At 38.7% G+C, this 22424-nt stretch overlaps 1 protein-coding gene across 5 annotated transcripts in view; it reads left to right on the top strand.

Annotated features, from left to right (window-relative positions):
• The window catches only part of RBMS3 (RNA binding motif single stranded interacting protein 3), a 724729-nt gene that overhangs the window by 678967 nt on the left and 23338 nt on the right, over nucleotides 1–22424 (top strand). For all 5 annotated transcript variants that reach the window (XM_030009264.2, XM_030009261.2, XM_030009262.1 and 2 more), the window contains one exon: nucleotides 5183–5293. In XM_030009264.2, the coding sequence (XP_029865124.1) occupies nucleotides 5183–5293 (111 nt within the window). The remainder of the gene's footprint in view (nucleotides 1–5182; nucleotides 5294–22424) is intronic.

Raw genomic sequence — 22424 nt, 5'->3', positions numbered from 1 at the left:
ATTCAACTAAGGTATGAAGGTGATGTCAGATAAGAATTTGAATTTATGCCAAAGAATAGAAATATTACAATACGAAGTTGTGGTTTAGTACTTGCTGTAGAAACAGGAGTTGGTGAAGGTCTGTATCAGGGTTTGCCCATTCCAAAATTAAAGCTGCTTTAATTTAGTGCAGGGTTTGGACTTACTGCTCACTTTACCCCATTTTTAGCAAGCTTTTAAATTCAACAATGTAATGAAATGAAACCAAATCCTAAGATTTGCAGAATATACGTTATTAGCTGATATTTGCTGGTCTTCTTCACAATACTCAAATCATGATTTAATCTCTGATCAGCTAGTAAGTGCCAAGACAATTGGTAACTTTTCATTGAGAAAGGGAAAATAGGTTTTCTTTGATTTTGAAATGTAATTGATTTTCATGGAATATCAAAAAGTATTCCCAGCAGAGTTGATGACAGAGGGCAGAGAGGATTTTGCAGCTACCTTTAATCTTCCTACTATAGTCATGAAAGTTTTGCCACTTAACAGCCAGTTCAGACTACTTCACCAGGCTCACTGCTCTTACAAGGGGACCCTATTTTTACTGCTGCCTGTAAGAGGCAGCCCAAGGAGATGAGACAAGTCAATCTAGACAGAATAGTAAATCAATAGAAATATGGTCGTCATTTATTCAGTATGCAGAGAGAATACATTTATCTGAAAAAAAGTATGCATGTTGGGTTTTTTCATATTAATTCTTGGTAGACACGTCTGTCTGATAAGTATAAGGAAAGTCGTCCTTTCACTCAGTTTAATAAAACCTCAAGAAGCAGCATGTTCTTGATAACATAAAGGCATTCACTTGGTAGTATGGTAATAACTTTTTAGATGGAATGACCTGGTGCCTATATGACTGCACAACGTGTCTGTAAACAAATCTGAAAACTAAGTTTGCTGCTTCAATGTTTATTGGCTTTTCATTGGCCAGTATGTACAAAGTAGAATTTGTAAGCATGCTTAACTTGTTAAAACTTCCTAAATAAAGAAAAAGTAAACTGTAAAATAAGCAGATGCTTACTGTAAGCTTTAAAAACTATTTATTCAGCTGGTATTTGTGCCTTAAGTCCAATATCAGTATTAGAACACTGGAATAAAAGAGAAGCCTTTAATACAGTTCATTACTCTAGAAAGCTGGGACTAACTAATCCTTCCTCCCACTGGCCCCCAAGTGTATCTCTCAACTAGTGAACTCTCTGTTCCTAAAGCCCCCTAACACACTTTTTATTTCTGATGTCACTTTCCCACCCTTCAAGGCCCATAAGGTGGCATGTGTCATTGCACCAACATAAACTTTATTTCTGCTCATGCCTTTTGGTATTGGCAAGTACTTAAAGATAGTTTACTTAATATAATAAACAGGCTGTATTTAGTGTCCTTCCTGTGGTTTCAGTTTGTTGCCGTACAGGGAGTGTACAATGGTTGTAGTTGATAAAGTCAGGCTTCTTTCTTTGCAAGTGATAGACTAGAAAATATTCTGAAATAAATATGTTCACTTTCTTATATGAAAGGTATATCCATAGGGCTTAGAGCATTTTAAAAGAGCAAGGTCTTTCAAATAAAGTGAAGAGGAATTAAAGTCTATATGTCAGTGAACTTGTCTTGGGTTTATCACAGTGTTGCAAAAATCGTGCATTTTCTTCTGTATCATTGATCCCTTACCATTTGCTCTCTTAATTTCTTTTAAAGCCACTATAGCATTGACAGAATTGTATGATGAGTCATATGCCAATAGTATCATGCCAAATTTAAAAGTCATTATAGTAACCAGTTTCTTGCAGGAATTATAAAAAAAAATAATCATACTGAGGCAACAGGGCAGACCTAAATAATTGGCAGGCCAACTACTTGTTTTGGCAAAGGGAGTGGCAAAAACCTCATCATAATTTCTTCTACAGGTTTTTTCAAGTAAGCTGGGCCTTCAGTAGTATTATGCCATGCTAAGATGTCCCTCTACACAGTTTACAAAGTCAGTAAAATCAGACATCCAAACAGATGAAGATGAAAAATCTGTTTGCTGTAGCCTTTGCCAGTCACCAAGTGGATGTTTATCAGGAAATACCTATTATAGGCTGAAAAGAATCAAATTACTTTTAATATGATGGCAACATCTGATGCAAGACATTGTCTTCTACAGCTAAATAAGTTGAATATGAATGGACTTGACAGCATGTATTATGAAATGCATTATGGTCTGGAGACTGGGTGTCGCCCTAACAACCAGACGATATTTCCTTAATTAAGTGTAATTTTTTCCCTACGTGATCACAAGAGGATTCTGCAAACTCTGGTGAATTAATGGTCTGGCAATTGCATGTAATTCTCTGCTCTAGGTAACTGTCAGCTTCAAACACGTTAAGCTGTCTTAGGAAAGCTGCAAGTACTTGATTTGTTTTCCCAACTTCTTTTCCTAATGTGTTAAACGGTTTATGTTTATAAGTTTAGGGACTAGAATATATGTATTTTCTATTTAAAATTAATATGTTTACTGACTCTGAGCAATTTTTTCATCCTTGATATATTTTTCTCGCCAGTCCATGTTTTTTTACATAGTTTATTTGCAAAACCTGTCTTGCTTACTTGTTTACTGAAAGACATTTGCTATCAGATTTTTCCACTGTGTCTGGCACTTGTGTTTGCTACACTAAATCATAAGACTTCCTTCACCACTGCCCCTTCTTCATTTCTATGTTCCTGCAATTTATACACAGGAATAGCTATCAGTCTCTCACATCTGTAATCACAGCAAGTTCCTGCAACCATACCTTTGCAATAAACATCTTTGCAAAGAAAACTTGGTATTTTAAGGCTTTGGGATATCCTAAATTAAATGCAGCCACTACTGCTGGCAGGACGGGGCTGCGTGAAGCTGTGGTGCAGGTGTGACTTTCTGCTTACCCCATCACACATCACAAGTGGGAGCTCACCTTGTCTGTCACGGAAAGCCCTGAGGCCATTCTCCATCTCTAGGCCAAAGGTGAAAATTGCTCGTAGAGGGAACTGAGAAATGTTTTTCAGTTGACAAATTTAGTTTGAGCGTTTATAGTTTGGTACGGTAAAAATGCCAGTTTGTGGTGTGGATCATTCTGAGCATAAAGCTTATGATTTCTTACCATAACTAAGGATGTCCAAACCCTAAGACCTTGTCTGGCTGCGTGGTATCCCAGGCCACTGATTTCGAACATACAGCAGGAACATCATTTTCCTTGGGCATGGTGCTACTTCAGACTCTTGCACTGTATCTACTATGCAGGGACTGTCGAATGGGCTGAAGGAGTGTATGCCCTGCAGATTTGCTTTCAGACTCTTTCAGCAGAAGGGTAGATTTTTTTTCAGCAAGAAGAGAGGAGCAGCATGAAAGAGAAGAATGTCCTGTAAGGAAGAAAGAAGGGCTTTTTGAATAAAATATTAACTCTACTATGCTGAAAGAAATTTTGTGATGAAAGTTTGTGGCTATCTAGATGTTTAAGGACTCGTGCCAACAAGGAGAAGGTTAGCACTGCGGTAGTTTATTAGAATGAGTTAATCAGTGGGTTAATCTTTGTAAACCAGTGCAAATTAATATAGCCAAGAAAGAGGCAAAAGTCTTGGCAAGTGTTGCAGGTTTGATACTTGCACACTGATCAGCTTGTTTTATAAGCATTTATTTGGAATCATGACAGATATTCTGTGGAGGCTAGTTTCTGTAATTTGCCAGATTTCTCTAGGGACTCTTTTCAGTACAAGAAACGTAATCCACTATGTGACATTAAACAAGCTGAGGGTATTACAAAAAGGACTAACCAAGCTGAGCCTACCTTCTCCTTACCATTGCATGCAAGTAATGAGTTTGCTGCAGAATCTACACTTCTCAGATAGGATGGGCATAGACAAAAAATTGCTGGAAGGTGAGAAAAAATTGAATTGGCACTTCCCCAGTATTTTTTATTTATATTTTTTATTTGCGACTGAAAATTTGAAATATTTTGCTTCTAATCAGATCCTTGGCAATGCAGTCACATAGCTTTACATAAATGTGAGACAGGCACTTAAGAACAGGTGTGCTTTGGGGTTTGGAACTAGTTTATTTTAAATTCCTGTTTATAGGTGGATTTTGTCAGTAATCGTGACGGAAAAAATGTCAGTTTTCCTTTTTTTTTTTTTAAACAAATACATTCATCAACATTTTCCACTCTTTGTAGCAGATGTAATGTTGTGATTGTGCAAATTTATAATGTGTGCACACAAACATACATATGCACAAAGTAGAGCTATTATTTCATATGATGAAATAGCTGGAAATACTTCCTTATTTCACTGTCTGCAAGAAAAAGAGCAGACCACTCTGTTTCTCACTGACTTTCTCTAACCAACACAGGAAATAGCATTTTATACCATAGAACTGAAGAAAATCAACAATTCAGTAAGGCATGAGGTTACCAACATGGGACCTTGGGGAGTGGGAGAGCAAAAACCAAGGAATATGAATGGCAAAGAAGCTTTCTCCAAAGCTTCTCTGGCATGTCTTTTGTTTAATTTTTGTTCAAAGTCTTGTTCTTGCTTTAGTTCATATGCTGTTTGTTATTAATGTCTTTGTTTTTAATGCAGAGAAGAAAAATGCTTTTAAATGCTGTGTGTTTTAACTGGGTGTCACTACCAAACTCACTGTCAATAGCTAGTCTTACTCAATCAGCTATAAAATGTCATGAGTAAGGGTTCTTAATTGAGACTGGAAAAATCCAAGATAATTACCATAATAGGTTGAAGATCTCAGAGACTGAAGGTTTTAGAAGTCAGAGAAAATTGGGGACATATGTGTTCTGTCCATAAGATTGTTCTATATAAGAGAAGGAAAAATAGAAATGACAGGCATTTTGCAATGTACAGTAGCATTCATCATAGAAAGAACATATGCATTTGTTTGTCAGAAGCGATGAAGTAAAAAATGACGCTTAATTGGAACTGACATAAAATGGCCTCATTAGGAGTACAAATAATATATGTGTGTAGCTTGGTTGTCAATAGAACAAAACATATTTCTTCTGACAGATATATTAGTCTCTTTTAAGATTCATGTCAAGTTTTCAGCCAGGTTCACTAATTTAGAGAATGCTGGGGTGTTTTTTTTAAAGTGAAATGTTGAAGTGTAAATGATGTGTATTTGTAGGGTGCTGTGATAACACCAACAATGGACCACACTATGTCAATGCAGCCAGCAAGCATGATGGGCCCTCTGACCCAACAGATGAACCACCTTTCCTTGGGCACAACAGGAACGGTAAGATCATAGATTATACTATTTACTTTCTATATTGCAAAACATTTATTGCTTACTGAGTTTCTCAAGGTAATTTATTACTCTTGGGTTTTCAGTGCTTCACCTTTTTGCAGTTTAATATTGCTGTGGTTTCCTTTGTTTTTTCTCCATGTCCAGAGATGTCTGACCCTGTCTGGGCAAACGTATCAAAGTGCTTTTCATCATGACCCAAACGTGATGTACTACACAAACGATATCCTCATATCGCTATGTCACGCAAGCACGTATCTACAGATATATTTCTAAAACTATCATACAGTCAGCATTAGGTATTATAGAACAGAAATGACAAAGTAGTATGAGTAGTGAAACAGTAGGTCAACAAAACCTGCTCTGTACTTAGCAGGAATTATCTGTACTAATTCTCACGTAAATATGGAAGTACTCCTATATCAGTTTGGTTTTTAATCAGAAATTGTTTGCTTGTCAATCCAGAAAGTTTTATAGCTCTGGGAAATGGGAGTTCTGGCTTCGTGGTAGGATCCACTACTGACTTCTAAACCACAGCAGCCAGCCATACATAGTTTGCTCCAGGCTCAGAAATGTGATTTTGGGTCAAGGTCAGCTGTGTTTCTGGTATATTATATTTAAACATGCATATTTCAACAATTACTTTCTCTTTAAGCTGTGTAAGTCAGACTCAATTAATTCCCCCAGAGTCAGAGAAAGGCAAAAAATACTTTCGATAAAAATGATTAAAACTCTGTGACAAGCTCCTAAAATACAATGGCCTACACACAATATATGGTGGCTTGATACATGAATGTGTGCACGCTACATATACATGTATATTTTTACAAAAATACAGGCATAAAGATTACACTTTTATGTCTTCAGCACACATGCTCTTTACATAATAATTACATGAAAGATCTATTAAGCACTTGTGAAATTTTTTTCTATTTCACCACTGCGCTACTTGATACTAATCTGTAGGAACACAGTTTTCCAACTTTGGTTGTGGGGATTTTTTTTAGTTTGAATAAGGTACTGAATAAAGTTACATCTGTACAAAGTAATTTAACCCACTGTATTCGGTCTTCTCTTCCTCTTCCTGATCTTCTTCTCTTCCTCTCCTTTTTTCTTATCTGTTGAATTTAATTCTAACTCTAGTGTCTTTTCCCCCTTCTTTAAAAAAACTGTTAAGATCTGAGACTTCTGTGTTTATTTCTGATGAAACTTAAATATGATGGTTTGTTGTTTATTCCTATTATTTTAAATGTTTCATTCAACAACCAAAAGAAATAGGAATTATATCTTAAAGTTAGTATCAGCATTTTTCCCCTCTGAAGACATGAAATTGAAGGAAATACTAGAACTAATGAGAATTTCTGCGTGTGTAATTTCTGTGATGCAAAAGCGTGTTTACAACTTAAGACAAGGAAGTGGAAAATGAATTCTGGTTGTGCTGCTGGGCAGCTCCTATGATTTTTTCCTTCTGTCTGTCACTTTCATTTCCATGACTCTACCAGACGTTGTCTTCTGCACTCGTTTTCTTGCCATCTTAATGCAAACTAGAAAATTCCCAGCTAATGTTCTCTTCCGACTTGAGACGACTATTACAATGCTCATAACAACAAATCCATAGTAACAAATCCATCTGGGGAGACAGGGAAAGGACTCCAAAAGGCAGTGGGTGATCTAGTGGGTGATAATAACATCCTGAATTTATTTTACTGCAACTGAAAGAATATTTTTCCTTCCTTTTCCTAGCTCTTTACACAGTCCTATCTTTTAAGGTCACAGCATTCCCTGATAACTTCTTGAATACATTCAGAGGTATACCATATAGGTTTATGTTTACTATCTTTAAAACTCCTAACTCATTTACAGAAAACTTAAAGAGCAAGAAAAAGTAAATGATTAATGGGTGTTACAATATCCATAGGCTTTTCATAAATCTCAAATTACACCCTATTTTATCACGTACAGGATTTCTCTTTGGTAAGAACGCCATCAGCACCATATTCAGTTAAAGTCCTCATGCAAGCAGGATAATCATGGAGGTCATCAGGAATTCCTCCTGTCAGGAATTAAAGGAAGAACTTCAGGATCTGGGCTGCCAGTAGCAGTTTTGTTGGATTTATCCATCCTGACTTGAAATCAAATTTTCCTAACGTGTTCTGTTACAGAAAAAAAATGTGGGGAAAATGGACAACCTATTTAGAGATATGATTTATTTAGAGATATTTTTACTTCATTTATTCTGAAGTCCGAATTTCAGTCCAGAGAGAGGAGCATTGAGAGCATAATGCCGTGATGAATTGAGCCAAGTACAAACCATGCTACTGTGAGTACCTTAGCAGGACTAAGTTTTATGTGAGATATAAGATATGAACTATACATTTCTGTTACAAATATATTTTTTAATTTCATCCTTAAAACTGTGCAACAAGGTGCCAGAAAGAGCCACCAGCTATCTTTCAAGAAACCAACCAGGTTTTTTTAAGCAAACAAGCCAAAAAAATCACAAACAGTTCTTCTCAGTGTTGGCTGTAACTCTGTCCCAATTTAATTTAAAAGCTTGCAATATGTAAAGCAGTTTTTATTAAAAGGCTCTCATAAATTCATTTCCTTAGACAAACCATTTTGCTAATTAACATAACATATTTTTCAGGCAAAACAGACCTCTGTGGTCACTTAAGTGAGAGTTGACTTCAAACCCACATCTAAACTTGCCTGATTCAGGAAGAATGCTGGGTTTCTAAAATACTGCTTCAACAGAAAATCTATTCTCTAGCAAGTAAGCTAGAGAAACAGCATATGGGCCTATGCATGCCTCATATCTTGTGGGACTTACTCTGCCTTTTGATGCACTCTAAAAGATTAAAATACTCTGTCCAGGCTGGACCCATTCCAGAGGAGAGACCCTTCACAGAGAAGCACTCTTTAGCCCTTCGGTGAGGCGAATTACCTGAGTAAGAGTGACCTCTGCCAATTCCTGCTTCGACACCAAAAATTGGATTTGAGTTTTGATCTCTCAGCTCTGAAGCACATGTTAAAACCTGTCATGGTTTAACCCCAGCCAGCAAATAAGCACCATGCAGCCGCTCTATCGCTCCCCCTCCTCAACTGGACAGGGGAGAGAAAACACAACAACAGGCTTGTGGGTCAAGATAAGGACAGGGAGAGATCACTCACCAATTACTGTCACAGGCAAAACAGATTTGACTTGGGGAAAATTAACTTAATTTATTGCCAATCAAGCCAGAGTAGGGTAATGAGAAATAAAACCAATCTTAAAACACATTCCCCCCACCCCTCTCTTCTTCCCGGGCACAGCTTCACTCCCAAATTCTCTACCTACCCCCTGCAGCAGCACGGGGGGATGGGGAATGGGGCTTGGAGTCAGTTGATCACACGTTGTCTCTGCCGCTCCTTCCTCCTCAGAGGGAGGGCTTCTCACTCTTCCCCTGCTCCAGTGTGGGGTCCCTCCCATGGGAGACAGTCCTCCAAGAAGTTCTCCAGTGTGGGTCCTTCCCATGGACTGCAGTTCTTCATGAACTGCTGCAGGTGGGTCCTTTGCACAGGCTGTAGTCCTTCAGGAACAGACTGCTCCAGCATTGCGTCCCTTGCACAGCGTGCAGTCCTTCAGGAGCGCACTGCTCCAGTGTGGGTCCCCCATGGGGTCACAAGTCCTGCCAGCAAACCTGCTCCAGCGTGGGCTCCTCTCTCCATGGGTCCACAGGTCGTGCCAGGAGCCTGCTCCAGCACAGGCTTCCCACAGGGTCACAGCCTCCTTTGGGCATCCACCTGCTCCGGCACGGGGTCCTCCACGGGCTGCAGGTGGACAGCCTGCCTCACCATGGTCTTCCCCACGGGCTGCAGGGAAATCTCTGCTCTGATTTTTTTCCCCTTCTTAAATAAGTTATCCCAGAGGTGCTACCACTGTCACTGATGGGCTCAGACTTGGCCAGCAGCAGGTCCGTCTTGGAGCCAGCTGGCATTGGCTCTGCTGGATGTAGGGGAAGCTTCTAGCAGCTTCTCACAGAAGCCACCCCTGTAGCCTCCCCGCTACCAAAACCTTGCCATGCAAACCCAATACAAAACCCCATGGGAATTCGAGGGGCAGCTGCCTCCATCTCTGCCTGCACTTGATTATTTAGTCATGAGGCCAGGGGGGGCATTTCTGGCTAAGTGCTGGCAGGGCTGCTCACTTCCAGCGGGGAGCATCTAATTCAGCAGCCGAAAAAGAGCCGTTTTCCTACAGCCCCACTCACAGCCAGCTGCCTTGCCCTTGTGCTGTGGGAAGCCTTCAGTTACTGGCCCCAAAAAGCACAAAGAATTTTGTTTAGGAAACCAGTTGCAAGAATAGGAACAAGAAGTTTTCTTTCTCTCCACACCCCCCAAAGAATGTGTATTTAATTTTATTTTATTATCTTTTTTAACATTTTTATTTCTTATCTATTATTGAATTGTCTACATAAAATCAGACATCTCTGCTATACTAAGCACTCCTCTAGTCAGGAGGATGCCCTAATGCTGTCAAGATCCCAGGCCAAGTGAAAAGCTGCAAATCCATCTGGACTTGATATCACTGCCCACCTCACAAAAACATACAGCTGTAGCAAGTATTCCAGCCCAAAGGACAGTACAGGGCACCAGGGGAAGAGAGGAGGTAATGTTCTGCATTTTGTGGCAACTCAATCCCATGTTCCTGTGCTGTGAAAGATTTTCATACAGCATTTGTATCTCCCTGTTACTGTGCTTTGTGCTTCATCCACCAAGAACATAATTCCTTTCTGCCTTTATGAAAATCAAATTGATTTCTGCCAGTGAAAATACAGGTTATGTTACCGATGAATTGAGAGCCAAGTGTGCTGCTCTGATCACCTCCCCAAATCTGCCTGAAATCTGGAGTTAAGCAGAGAATCTGCCAGAGGGGCGATTTCTGCCATATTTATATGTATATTTCATACATACCTCTTCACTCAGAAAGAGCAGAAAGTATTTACATGGGTGTGCTGGCTATGGGCAAATATGTAAAGAAAACCTAAGCTTAAATTATGTCAAGATTACAGCAAAAAGGCGATAACTCTGAATGTTCTGATTAAGGCTGACAACCCAGCCTTAGCTCCTACAATTGTATTTAAATGAAATTTTAATGCCAGGAGGCATAATGTGAAGACAGACAACCAGTTTTAACCTTGACATTTTTCATTTGTTTACTAGTTTGTTATTATTTATTACAGTAAGTCTTGTTTTTCCTATGTAATATTCATCTACAATTAGGTCTGCTATTAAAAAATGTACCATAGAGGGAGAATAGAGTGAGTGAGTCTGTAAGGGTAGCATTGAAAGAGCAGCATTAGTATGTGTTTAATAATGTACGGAGGGTGGAATTGTTCCATTATCAGCTTGTCATTCAAAATGTTTCCAATAGAGCCATTGATCTGACACCTGTTTCGTGGTTTAATAAAGTAGTGACTGATGCCTGAATGGATATAATACAAAAACCTTTAGAAATATAAAAACTGAGCAGTCTGATCACTGCTTTCAGTCCCTGTTGCTCGGCTCCCTTTTACTGCAGCACTTCCATGTTTGGCCATCCGTCAGCAGCAATAATCCATCTCTTCAGTGGGAAGAAGATTTGTTCTATTCTTCCTCTTCTGCTGCTCTTTCCTGAAGGAAGTTTTCTGTTCTGCACTTTCTTTGTCTGGGTTTCTCTCCCCTCCCTGCTGTTAGCAACCATTTCAGATACCACTTGGGTTCCAGTTTCATCCAATAGATTGAGGCAGCCTTTGTTAGTCCTCATTGGCAGAGGGGTAATTCCAGCTTTTTTCCCCTGTCTTTTGGAACTGCCTTACCGTAGGCTTGTTTCATCTTAAACCTTTGAGGCCCACACCCATGGGAGAGTGAGTAGAAGCCAGGTTTCTTACTAAAACTGCTAGCTCAACTCTGCTGCTTAATTGTTCTTCACGCTTGCAGACAGTTCACTCAGCTTTCAGTTTCTAATTTAGATAGGTAATAGGCAACTTACAAAATAAGCTCTCCATTGCACTTTTTAAACAAACAAACAAACAAAAACCTAAAAAAAATTGTTACTTGTTCTGGATGCCTCTGTATTAAAAATGCAGTCAGGTGGAAGAACTACATTGACGCAATGTGGGATTCTGCTGAAACTGCAAACCACCCTAACTCAGCTTTCCTGGTTTATAGTATCACCAGAAATCTCTCAGTGGAATAACAGGCTTGTTATGCGGGTACATCAGTCTTATCTTTCACTTTGTTAGTTCTTTTTGTTGCCAGCAGAGCTTGATGATATCTCCAGAACTCTTCAATGGAACAACAAGCTTGTTATAAGTTTTTTATCTTTTATTTCCTTTGGATACTCCATGGTCACTGGTGGTTTAAAATGTCGCCTAAAGGCCTCGGCAGAATAACTGCTTTGTTAGATAGGGTTGTTTTTTTCTTGTTTAATCTGCAATTCTATTTGCACATACTACAGCTACATGGAGCTGAAACATCATCGCATTCCCCTGATGTTCAGATCCTTGTTCAAAAAGCACTCTCTGTTATTCTAATTGTATGTTGCAAGGTCCCTGGAGAGTTACAGGGGCAAAGTATCTTTGCAGTCTTGTGCCTTTCATGTTATCAGGTGTTAATCTTAAAGCTCTTTTATTTTATTTATTGAGTGACTGTTTCAGTTACTGTTTGTGTGGAAAATATAGGACTGAACCCATTGCAAATGAAATTAGCTCAGTTCAGGCTGAAACTAAGATCATCCTCGTCCATTTACTCAGCCAAGGTCCAGGGCAAATGCAAGTGATTAACAACATGGAGCCATATGGGCCAGGAGATCCATTTAAGGAGAAATTATTCTGGTTGGAAGGGAGAAGAACAGCATAAGCTCTCTCAAGATTTATAAAAAACAAGTAACTCCTCCTGCACCTTCCTTCCCAAACAGCCTCTTGAAAGGCAGCTCCAATTCGCCTGATACATAATTTGAGATAAAAAAGGGGCACTCAGTGCAACTGAAAAGCACCAGATTCCAAGCAGTCAACAAGGAACAAATAACTTTTTGATGAAGCATTTAATCAATTTGCAGAATTTGCTGCCACTAAATATTATTGAGACAAATAGGTTAGCAATCTTAAAAAAAAATAGATTCAACGTTTGTATAAAGAAACATTTGCAGGTGCAGCAGCAGGGTGGAAAAATTCTTAATTTGACAGTACAGGCCAAATACCTGGTAGGGTGAACAAGGAAAGATATGATCTTTTCCCTTTTTGGACCATCTTGAAGTCACACAGACTCTTGTAAGAATTGGGGTGATCAGCCCTCGTGTAGAGGAGGCTCTTTCTAATCAGCTGTCTCAGCATGGGTTCCACAGTCTACATTTGACCATAGCTGTGGTTACATGGTATTTGTGAATTAATTGAGTTTATAAAATCCCATTTCTGTGTGTTACCCCTTCTCTTCTGAACTCGGCTTTACTTTCCTATCATTTGTTGGTAGTGGTTTATTGTTTGCCTTTATGTGAAAGTGTGCCTACCTTCAAAGCCAGTGCCTGCCACAGGCAGAGAAGGGGAATGTAAAAGGAGAATAAACACAGATGGAGGGAATTCCATTTTTGGTTCAAGCAGCCCTTCATATGAGCCCAGCATGTCAGTAGCTTTTATTCTGTGTTAAATTTTACTTTCACACGACACTTCCACAAATGAACAAGTGCTTTTGCTGAGGACTCCTTGCCTGTCTTTGAGGTATCAGCTACTGACTCAAAGCAACATTAGCCCAGATTCCCTTTCAGAGTAAGACTCAACTCCCTGATTGTGGTGATAAAAAGTTAAATCAACGCAAAGCAACAGCGATGGATCAGCAAAGCAAAAAGTATCAGCTAGAAAAGCCATGACTAATATAACTTAATTTTCATCATCAGACAAATATCATTCATACAATTAATTTGCAGATGACTTCCACATATCTGTGAACTAGAATATTTAAAGGCTTGTTTCTCATATATCTTCTTACATATGACTGCTACAGTTCTATTTTGTGATTTCTAGAAGTGCTACCTGGTGATACTTTGAAGGACAATGGGAATATAGTTCAAAGCCACCTCTTCCAAAGCATGTTTGTTATTTAGTGATAGCCATGGTGATTCACCATTTTGCAATAGTGAATAGAAACCGAAAGCCATAAAACTTGTAGTATCTGGCATAGTGGTCTGCAGCATATCCTCCCCCAAAAGGCTCACCTTTAGTCATAGTCTCAGCAATTTTTGTTCATTTTTAAATTTTGTTCGTCTGCTAGAGATGAACCAAGATTGTGAACTCATTTTGCTAGCTACTAGTAGATCATTCCTCTAAATACTTTGAATGTTAAGAGGAAAAAAGTATATGTTCACGCACATTCATGTGAAATTGTGTTGATGCCACAAATAACAGGGCAGGTTTGGGGGAGAGAAGGTTGGTTTAGTTTGTTTTGGTTTGGCTTTAGTGATTTGTATAAGATTTAGCTGAAAGAGGCTCTTTATTTAACAGACAGGGGAGTAGAAAAGAGGAACAAATAATAGGTTAAAAACAGCTGAAAATAATTCTAGGTTTGAAACATCCTGCCACACCTACAACTGACAAACTCAATAAAAGGTGGAAAACAAAAGTACTCTAAATATGCGGTCTGTCATCTGTATTTTTTTGGTGTGTTTCTCTTTTGTAAACATGTTTTCCATTTTGTAATCAAGAATGTAACTCTGCCTTATTAGAATGAAACTTGTTTTTATTGTCCTGCCTGTGTTTAAAGTAGACTTAGGTGATCCTGACAGAAATGATGAATATGGCTTTCCAGAGAAGTAATGAATCCAAATCATCAGTGGTGCAGACAAACTCTGTGGGGCCTCTGTAATCCAAAACAAGTTTGAGGATCTTAGAGAGGTGAGGGTTTTTTTGCCAAACTGTGATCATGTGAAAAGCAAGAAGTGTCTCCCAGAGGTGGTGCTTCCACAGCTCTTCCCTGCCAAGAGCTGGGAAACAATCCTGTGGTTATGTCTCCACATGCTACAAGTGCATGTAAGCACAGCAAGAAGTCCTGAAATCCTTGAAGGGTCGGTATCCTTAATGGAAAAGAACGACACGATAAATTATATGGAAGAACAACTAGTTTCTGCTAAGCACTGTTGCAGTCCTTCACACAATATCAGTTCTGTCTAAGGTGAAGTACTTGTATCAACTTCAATCACAGATGTCGTAAACTTTAGCTGAAAGAAAAGGGCATGAAGGTGATAGACAACAGTAGTTTATAACACAATGTAGCTACGTGAAGGGCATCCAAGGAAAGGAGGAGATGGTTTTAATGGTGCTAACAATATAAATAAGGATCTGAAAGTAAAATAGGGAAAGCAGAACTTGAATATCTTGCATAAATTGGTAATATATTTAGACTAGTGTTTGAAATGAATCATGAAAAGGTCATTGTTTGGGACATCTAGAACTCAACTGGGCCAAACACCTTAAAATCCTCAGGAGGGACTTTCAGATGTTGACACAAAAACACAGTAATGGTTTAAGAGCCTTTTTTCATCTCCAACCTCTGTTTTTCATAGCAAAGAAACATTGTTATTTCGGTTAAAACAAGTAATAATAATTTCATTTTTATTTTCTATTCATTTAAGTACTGAGACTTCAGGAAATTATTAAAACTTTTAAAAATGTTTACTGAGCATGATGTACCAAGACTGAGAAAAGAGCTGTACATCAAAATAACTTTATTTACAATGTCTGAAGTTCACACGGTCAAAGAGTAAACATATGCTGCAAGTGACCATTCACAGTATTCACTTCGAAAAAAACATTTGGGACCAAGAGTTAAGACTGACTCATTTCAACATGTGTTGTGTGGATTAGTAAGTATACTGCTTGCTTTTGGCATTATTTTTTTTTTTTCAATGGGATGGGTACATTTTGTTAAGCAAAATGTCTCTACTCTGAGCACCAACCTTTGATTTACATTCCCAGTGTTTTCTCATGGGGAAAACTTCACTTCCAGGGTCAGTGGGACTTCACAGAAACACGAGATTATAGATGCTGCAGTATTTCTGAAGGTGACACGTTGCCATGTTACTGAAAACACATATGATGGAGTTGAAAGTGAATTTAATTTGAAGGATGTTCAGTATTTTTCTTATTTTAATCACAGTGACAGAAATAACATAACCTGTGTGTTGGGCAAACGCCTGGACCTGCAGATGCTTGAGAAAATAATATTCCATTGAATATTGCTGCCTTTTCCCATAGCGTATCCCACTGAACTTCAGTGCACAGTGCATTTCACAGTTAATCCACATGGCTTATCAGATGGTTGGCAAGCTGGTAGCCCAAAGGTTTAACTTCCTCTAAGACAAATTGCCAGTGCTTTTGAGGTATCTTTCTTATTTTCATTCGGAAAGAGCAGCCTGTTCAGGGTTCACTCATTTGTGAAGCAAGGTTAAATGAAGGAGCTAAAGGGGCAGTCTTCATAAACTGTGTAAGACACTGGGATCCTGTATATACGGTGATTTCAGCCTGCAGTTCTCAAAAAAGGGTAAGCTTTGTTCAAAAGATTTACAATTCCATAGGGAGCTGCTGATGGCAATAACCTTTGTGCCCTCAGATGGTATTTTATTATTTGTGAGTTATGGGTGATTCTGTGTCAGTGCTATGGCGCTGTAGAATCCTCTTGCTCCTAAAAGACTCAATTTGGGAGGAGAGTTCTGCTATAACTAATATTTACTATGAAACAGCTCAGTCAGCACATTTCATTAAACTGTAACAAGGGGTTTGAGAGCAGCTGCATCGAGTGAATTTGGGAGTTTGCTGAATTGAGTTGTTTTTCTAGCAAGGTAAATGAACTGTTGAACACGGCAGATTTCTACTGTGTGGCAGATGAGAGCTGCAACACGTCAGAGTGGGTCCAGGGAGCAATTGTATCTCAAAGCAGCACATCCTTTTCCAGTCCCGTAGAGGACTGCTCTGTCCTTTGGGATTCGTTATGGCTTTTGAATGTGATAGGCACACCTGTATGCTTCTAATTTTGCCTTTTTAATTTTAGGAGTTGTAATATAGCAACAGCCAGTTTCTTAAGAGTTTAGTAGCTAAATGGCCAAATGATTGCACGTTCACCAGCCTCAACTCCCTGTTTTCCTGTGCTGAGTGTGGTTTTCTTGCAGGGGTTTCCCTCAAATCAGTATAATATTTCTATGACACAAACTCATTTCACTTATGCAAAAACGTCATGCTCTTTGTGTTCTCTGGTCTGCCAACCACTGTTGTATGCAGGGTTTTCAGCATAGACCAAAGATGTTATAATTTCCAAACTGACTTTTTTTTTTCCAGCCACTAAGGCACATGACTATTCCTTTCCTGCTGTACTGTTTACCCTGATTCTGCTCTACCGCCAACCCTTCCCACCTAAAACACCTGCACTGGGCTAAAAAATGGGTTCTATTTGTTCTTTTTTCAATGACCATTTTTGACAGTGCTAATCAGGAGTGACAAAAATATAATAACGAGGTAAAGCGAGTATTTGGCTATGATGGTATTCCTGCCTTTGGCACATGGACTGACTGGAAAGCTCAGACATCTTCATTCTGCATTGGCGCTCATGGATCTTGCCTAGTCTATCCACGGAATCCAAACTGGTGCTCAAAATTTTAGTAGCCAAAGGTAATTTTCTAGCAAAAACTATTTTCCTGCTGTTCTTTTAACATGTAGGTGCTTCTAACTAGGTATTAGTAGGGCTGGTTTCCTGTGAAAATAATGGACTTTTCTCAGAAAATTTAGTTTCCTGGTAATAAATGGCTGCTTCATCAAGGTGGCCATAATTTGATTCATGGTATTTTATTTTAATTGGGGCTTTCTACTTTGATGTAAGAAAAAGGATATCTTTTTTTGTTTACACTTTTTAGAAGCTTAATTGTATTACACAAAGTTTATTAGTAAGTAGAAAATAATACAAGTAGCAACAACTTCAAATTTCCTTGATGTGTTATGGGATGTAGGGAAGCAGTAGAAACAAATTCCATTTGGCGTATGGACACTGGTTGAATAAGGAGTTATTATATTTGTATAGTTTGTGCCTGAACTATTGAGAGCAGAAGATCACTGACCTTCCTGAAATTTCTATCCTATATAACAGAGTTGGAAATCAGAAAATGATTGATTGAAAAATTTAAAGTAATTAACGTGCAACAGAAGGCAAAGAAAAGAATTATACATTTCAAGGCTTATAAATCCACTTTTCCTTTTCATTAATTTCATACAAATGTCATGAGCAACATTATATTTTCTTGTGTTTCAAAAAGCAAAAATACGGCTTAAGCATCACAGCATCATCTTGAGTTTATTTTAAATATTAGGATTTTTACTTTATTGCATACACTATTAGATATGTGTTCCAAGGAATGGTAATATATGATTGCAATTACAAGTCTGGCACAGAAGTGTGAAGGATTAGTGTCCCTGGCCTGTAGTTATTCCATAGAGATCTTTGCAGGCAGAGTTAGGCCTATCGCAAACTAAGAAATTGCAGCACTTACAGTTAGTTTGAAACACTTCTTTTTTAGGCAGTTAAGTTTATGTAGCTGTGGAGTTTCTGTGGCAATATTTTAATTCCATCTGTACATATCATGCAGATTTCTGCCAAAAGTTTCTATTTTTTTTTCCAAAGTACAAGTGATACAGGGGGGAATCTATAGCATTTGCTGTTCTTCCTGAACATAACAAGACTCCAGTCTTTTGAGAGACATCCTGAGGTAGAAAACAACTGACAACAACAGCAGCATATATATTGCACCTTATATTCTCAAAGTGCTTTAAAAACATGAATTAAACCTTATAGAACCACTTAAATAAATAAGCAAATTAATGCAAGACCTTTGATTTCCTTTGAGGAAAATGGACTCCATGCAGTGTAGTCTTTCTTATAGCATGGACAGCAGCTCCTATTCCAAACCCAGGGATGGCTCAGCTATACTGCTAATGCAAGCAGGACATCTGAGGTAAAGCCTAGACTCTTGGCACGATGGTCTGCCGTAAGCTGTTCCGGTCATGGCAGCTGAACTAATTGGCCCCTTCTTCCCAGTAAGAAAAGAGTAGATTTTACCAGTTCTGGTTAGATTTGGCTTTACTCTTACCTGTTCAGTGTGCCTAGCATTGAAATTTATTTGCTTCTCACTGAATAATCTGTAATAATCTGTCCTCTATAATAATGAAAAAGGTTGTAAACTAGAATTTTGCAGTCAACTCAATGTTCTAAATTGCCATGCCGTAATCCATCACGAATGTCAAATACATTTTGGCATTTATATTTCCTTGAGTTCACTAGCAGTATGGACAGCTGTGTCTTGGTGGTTGTATTTAATGGTTTTAATCTCACTCTGTTTTCATCTTCACGCTCTGTGTAGTCTTTCTCATGATCCTTCACAACAAGCAAAAAGTTCAGTCCTAAGGCTAGGATGACAGTTAAGCAGATGCTGTTTCAGTTCAGAATTACAATTCCTTCAAGGCTATTAGGGGATATTACGGCTGGACAGGCTGGCAGGCCACCCCCCACACCCCCCTCCGTCCTAAGATTAAATTCATTGTCCCTGACATCAGCGACTAAGTGAGAGGAATCTGCAGATGCCCTTATTCAGCTTCAGGAATAGCCAGTTTTACACTTTCTAAATGTTAACTCTGTTAATTTGTATTTTAGGAATGAGGCCTGGCAGTTCAGTGTAACACTCGTATGTCAGCAGCGATCCTTCTTTGTAAGGTGAATCATGCAAAGTCCTATGGTTTTAAAGGTGTTGATATAAATTTATTTGATGGAAAAATAGCCACTTTGTCATCTTTGTCATGCTCTTGGACAAGAAAATCTGTCGTGCAGTTAGGACTTTCTCCATTGCAAATATTTGCACAGCACTTAATCTTTTTTTTGAGTGTAAAAGGAAAGCAGAAGGGGACCATTTTGCTGATCCATGAGCACCAGTGCAGAATGAAGATGTCTGAGCTTTCCAATCAGTCCATGTGCCAAAGCCAGAAGTGCATCAAAGAACCAGAAAGGACAACCTAGCCTAGAAATAGATACTCTGCAAGATCCTCCTGACTGGGCTGAGGCTTTAAAAAAGGCCAGGCTCTTTTCCCCCATCCTGCTTACTTGCCTGTACAGGCTGAGGTGCCTTTATGCAGCATTTGTTCCTTTTCACATGACTGGAGCAGCGGGATCAGAAAAGTTCACTGAAAAATCCTGTTAGGGCCTGTGTAGAATTTTTTTAAATATACACCTTTAAGGAAAGCTAAAGATGATTGAAATTCAGGTTTTGTAGCTGTAGATGGGCTTTTCTCAGCTGTGATTCTTATTTTTTTTCAACATTGTATGTGGCATCCATGGCTTGTCACCAATGACATCTAAGAGACTACCTCTCTCAGTATTGCATCCTGATGAAAAGAAGGGTTTAAGATGTTTTCCAGATTCGCAGTCCCAGTGTTTCTTGTGACTATTCTTTTAAAGCATATGGGGAAAAGTGTTACAGCCTTTTCTTGTATTCCTGGGTTGATCGATTTGAAGCATTCCCAAGTACCTGTAAAGAAGCAGTGGTGTCCCATACAGGAAAGCTAGATGCCCTAATACAGATTTGGGATTGTGCAGGAAACTCTTTCCTGCTGTCCTTATCGCTTGTTATAGTTTTGCCATCATTGACAGTAACATTTCATTAATCTGTCATATGGAATTCCATTTGAGGGGATGTAGTATGTTAGAATTTTTGTCAGTTTTAATGCTCAGCAGTGATTTATAATATTCTGTGAAATTAATATATTATTAAAAATATGTCTACAGCTCTGCCTACACATTATGACACATTTGAAGGATCTTGTCCTCTCTTAGAACACCCATCTCCAAGGTCTCTTCATTTTATTTGCCATTTGGAGTGTGTATCTTGTAGCATTTTCAAGCTGTAACTATGCAGCCATTGAAAAAGGAATGAAAAAAATGTCTCTAAACTTTGTATTTCAATCAGGTATAATTTTGAAAAAGTTCTATGACATCAGGATTAAACATGTAGAAACTGCATATTGAAACATCTTAGCAGATATTCCAGAGTATCCTTCTGCAAATTGAGCAGTGCATCTCTTGGTACATTTTTTTTTTGTTTAATCTCCTTTACAATGAATAGCTCACTGGTCTACAACATTTCCTTTCTTTCAATGGAAATAGTTTTTAAATGTGCACCACTGCAAAACTTTCCTTAAAGCCAGTCATGACTGGGACTTCTCTCTTTTCCACTTTCCCTTTTCCCAGCCTTGCCTCTCCTTACCTTGAATTTGCCTTTGGGCCAAGACTTACCCACGTTTTTAAGCTGGATGCAAAGCTTCACAACCCCTCGCTCCCTCGGTCTGCTCCCACCCCAGGGAAGCACAGCTCAACCTGGTGGTATGGTAATGCTTGCGAGGGACACGGTAATACATTGCCTGGATGAGAGCTGACAGTGCTCTGAGAAATATGACAGTACCTCTGCCCTTGATCAGGCTTCCCATTTGAAAGTTTTCATTTTGGTAATTACATCCTTCCCAGATAGTAGCTGTAGTCATTGATCATACTAATATCATTAAAACTGATTCCCGTAAGTCACCTTTTAAAGACACTTTCTATGGTTCCTTTCCCCCCTATATCTTCTTCCTCTGCAGTCACAGGATAAGGCTTTTTCTGTCTACCCTTCATCTGATTGATTAGAAGTGCCACATACTTCCTTTACATATGGCCTGGTAATATACACATCACATTTCTTCCCTCGGGATCTTAATCAGAACAAGTAATGGCCTTTAGCTTTTCTCATTAGCAAAATGGAAAAGCACCATACCCAATCCATTAGAAATACAGCATTGTAATATGAGCTTATAGAAAAATGGCTGTGTGCCAGCGGACATGGAGTGAGTTTACCTTAAAGGATTTTCAGGAAAAAAAAAAAAAAGAAAAAAAAGTCACCCTTTCTGTCTGGCAAGCAAATGTTTTGAGCCATAACTTATCACGCCTGTCTGTCAAGCATTTTGCTGTTGCTCCTTAAGTGCTGTTTAGACAGCTCTGTCATATAAAGGGCATTCATAAGGAGGAAATATGGGTGTTTGTACATGTATTAATGTCTTCCCCAATGTTGATTCCCTTCATGGATTATCTGCCTCGTATTCCATCTCCTACCAGAATTAGAGGAAGGGAAGGAAGTTGGGAAGATTTTGTTATGTTTTGCTTTGTTTCTAATTTTTCACAGAATGTATTAACCTGAAAAAATTTAACAAGAACAACCATTACAGCATACTCGTCTATCAAGTGTTTGCCTGAGACTGCTGCTATGCCTTTTTTAGCCCTGTCTAAAACTATTTACAATCAGTACACTGAGACTGAGGAGAAGACTGATTAAGAGGGGGTTTTTCCTTACCGAAGTGAATTGCTTTTCACTTGGCCTGGACTTTATTAGCCCTAAAAATTATTAAAATTCATACACCAGTATTTGTGCTTATACTGTCCAGAACTGTAAGAGGGTATTAAAGCACATATCCATACCAATTGGTGATTGTATATAATCTGAATGTATATAAGCTGACTCTGGCTCCTTTGGAAAGCTAGCAAGCTAGCACTGAAAGAATACAAAAAACAGCCTTGGAATGCTGCTATTCCGCCAGCACTAAAACACATCTGTTTTACTGGCCCCTTCAAGCATTGCTAATGTGATTCCTGGGAAAATAAGTATGAAGCACACCCATAAAGCTATATTAAATAATGTCTTTACGGCGAATGGATGCTTGCACTTTTTCTTTTTTTAAGTACACCTCAGGTTTCCTAAGTCTTAAGTTGCTTACCTGTACAAAGTGAGATTCAGAGCTAAAGCATCAAGCTAGCATTCTTGGCTGCTTTACTTACGGTTCGTCAGCTGTGCTGATCACACTTTCCCAACAAAATAGAGTACAAGCTAAAGAAAATAGTACAGTGAAATACTGTGAAAGACCTGCAGCAGTCAAAAATAGGAGACATTCTAAAGGGACCTCTTTAGGACAGTTTAGGAGGGGAATGGGTGATTAGATGACAAAACAGGAAGGCTTAAGGCAAGGAGGGATGACTGGGTTTTGAAGTATTGGCCATTTTT

The sequence above is a fragment of the Aquila chrysaetos genome, chromosome 3 (assembly GCF_900496995.4).
Source record: "Aquila chrysaetos chrysaetos chromosome 3, bAquChr1.4, whole genome shotgun sequence".
In the NCBI taxonomy this organism is placed as follows: domain Eukaryota; kingdom Metazoa; phylum Chordata; class Aves; order Accipitriformes; family Accipitridae; genus Aquila; species Aquila chrysaetos.
The sequence above is the reverse complement of the archived record's forward strand: the minus strand, read 5'-3'. Positions and strand labels throughout refer to the sequence as shown.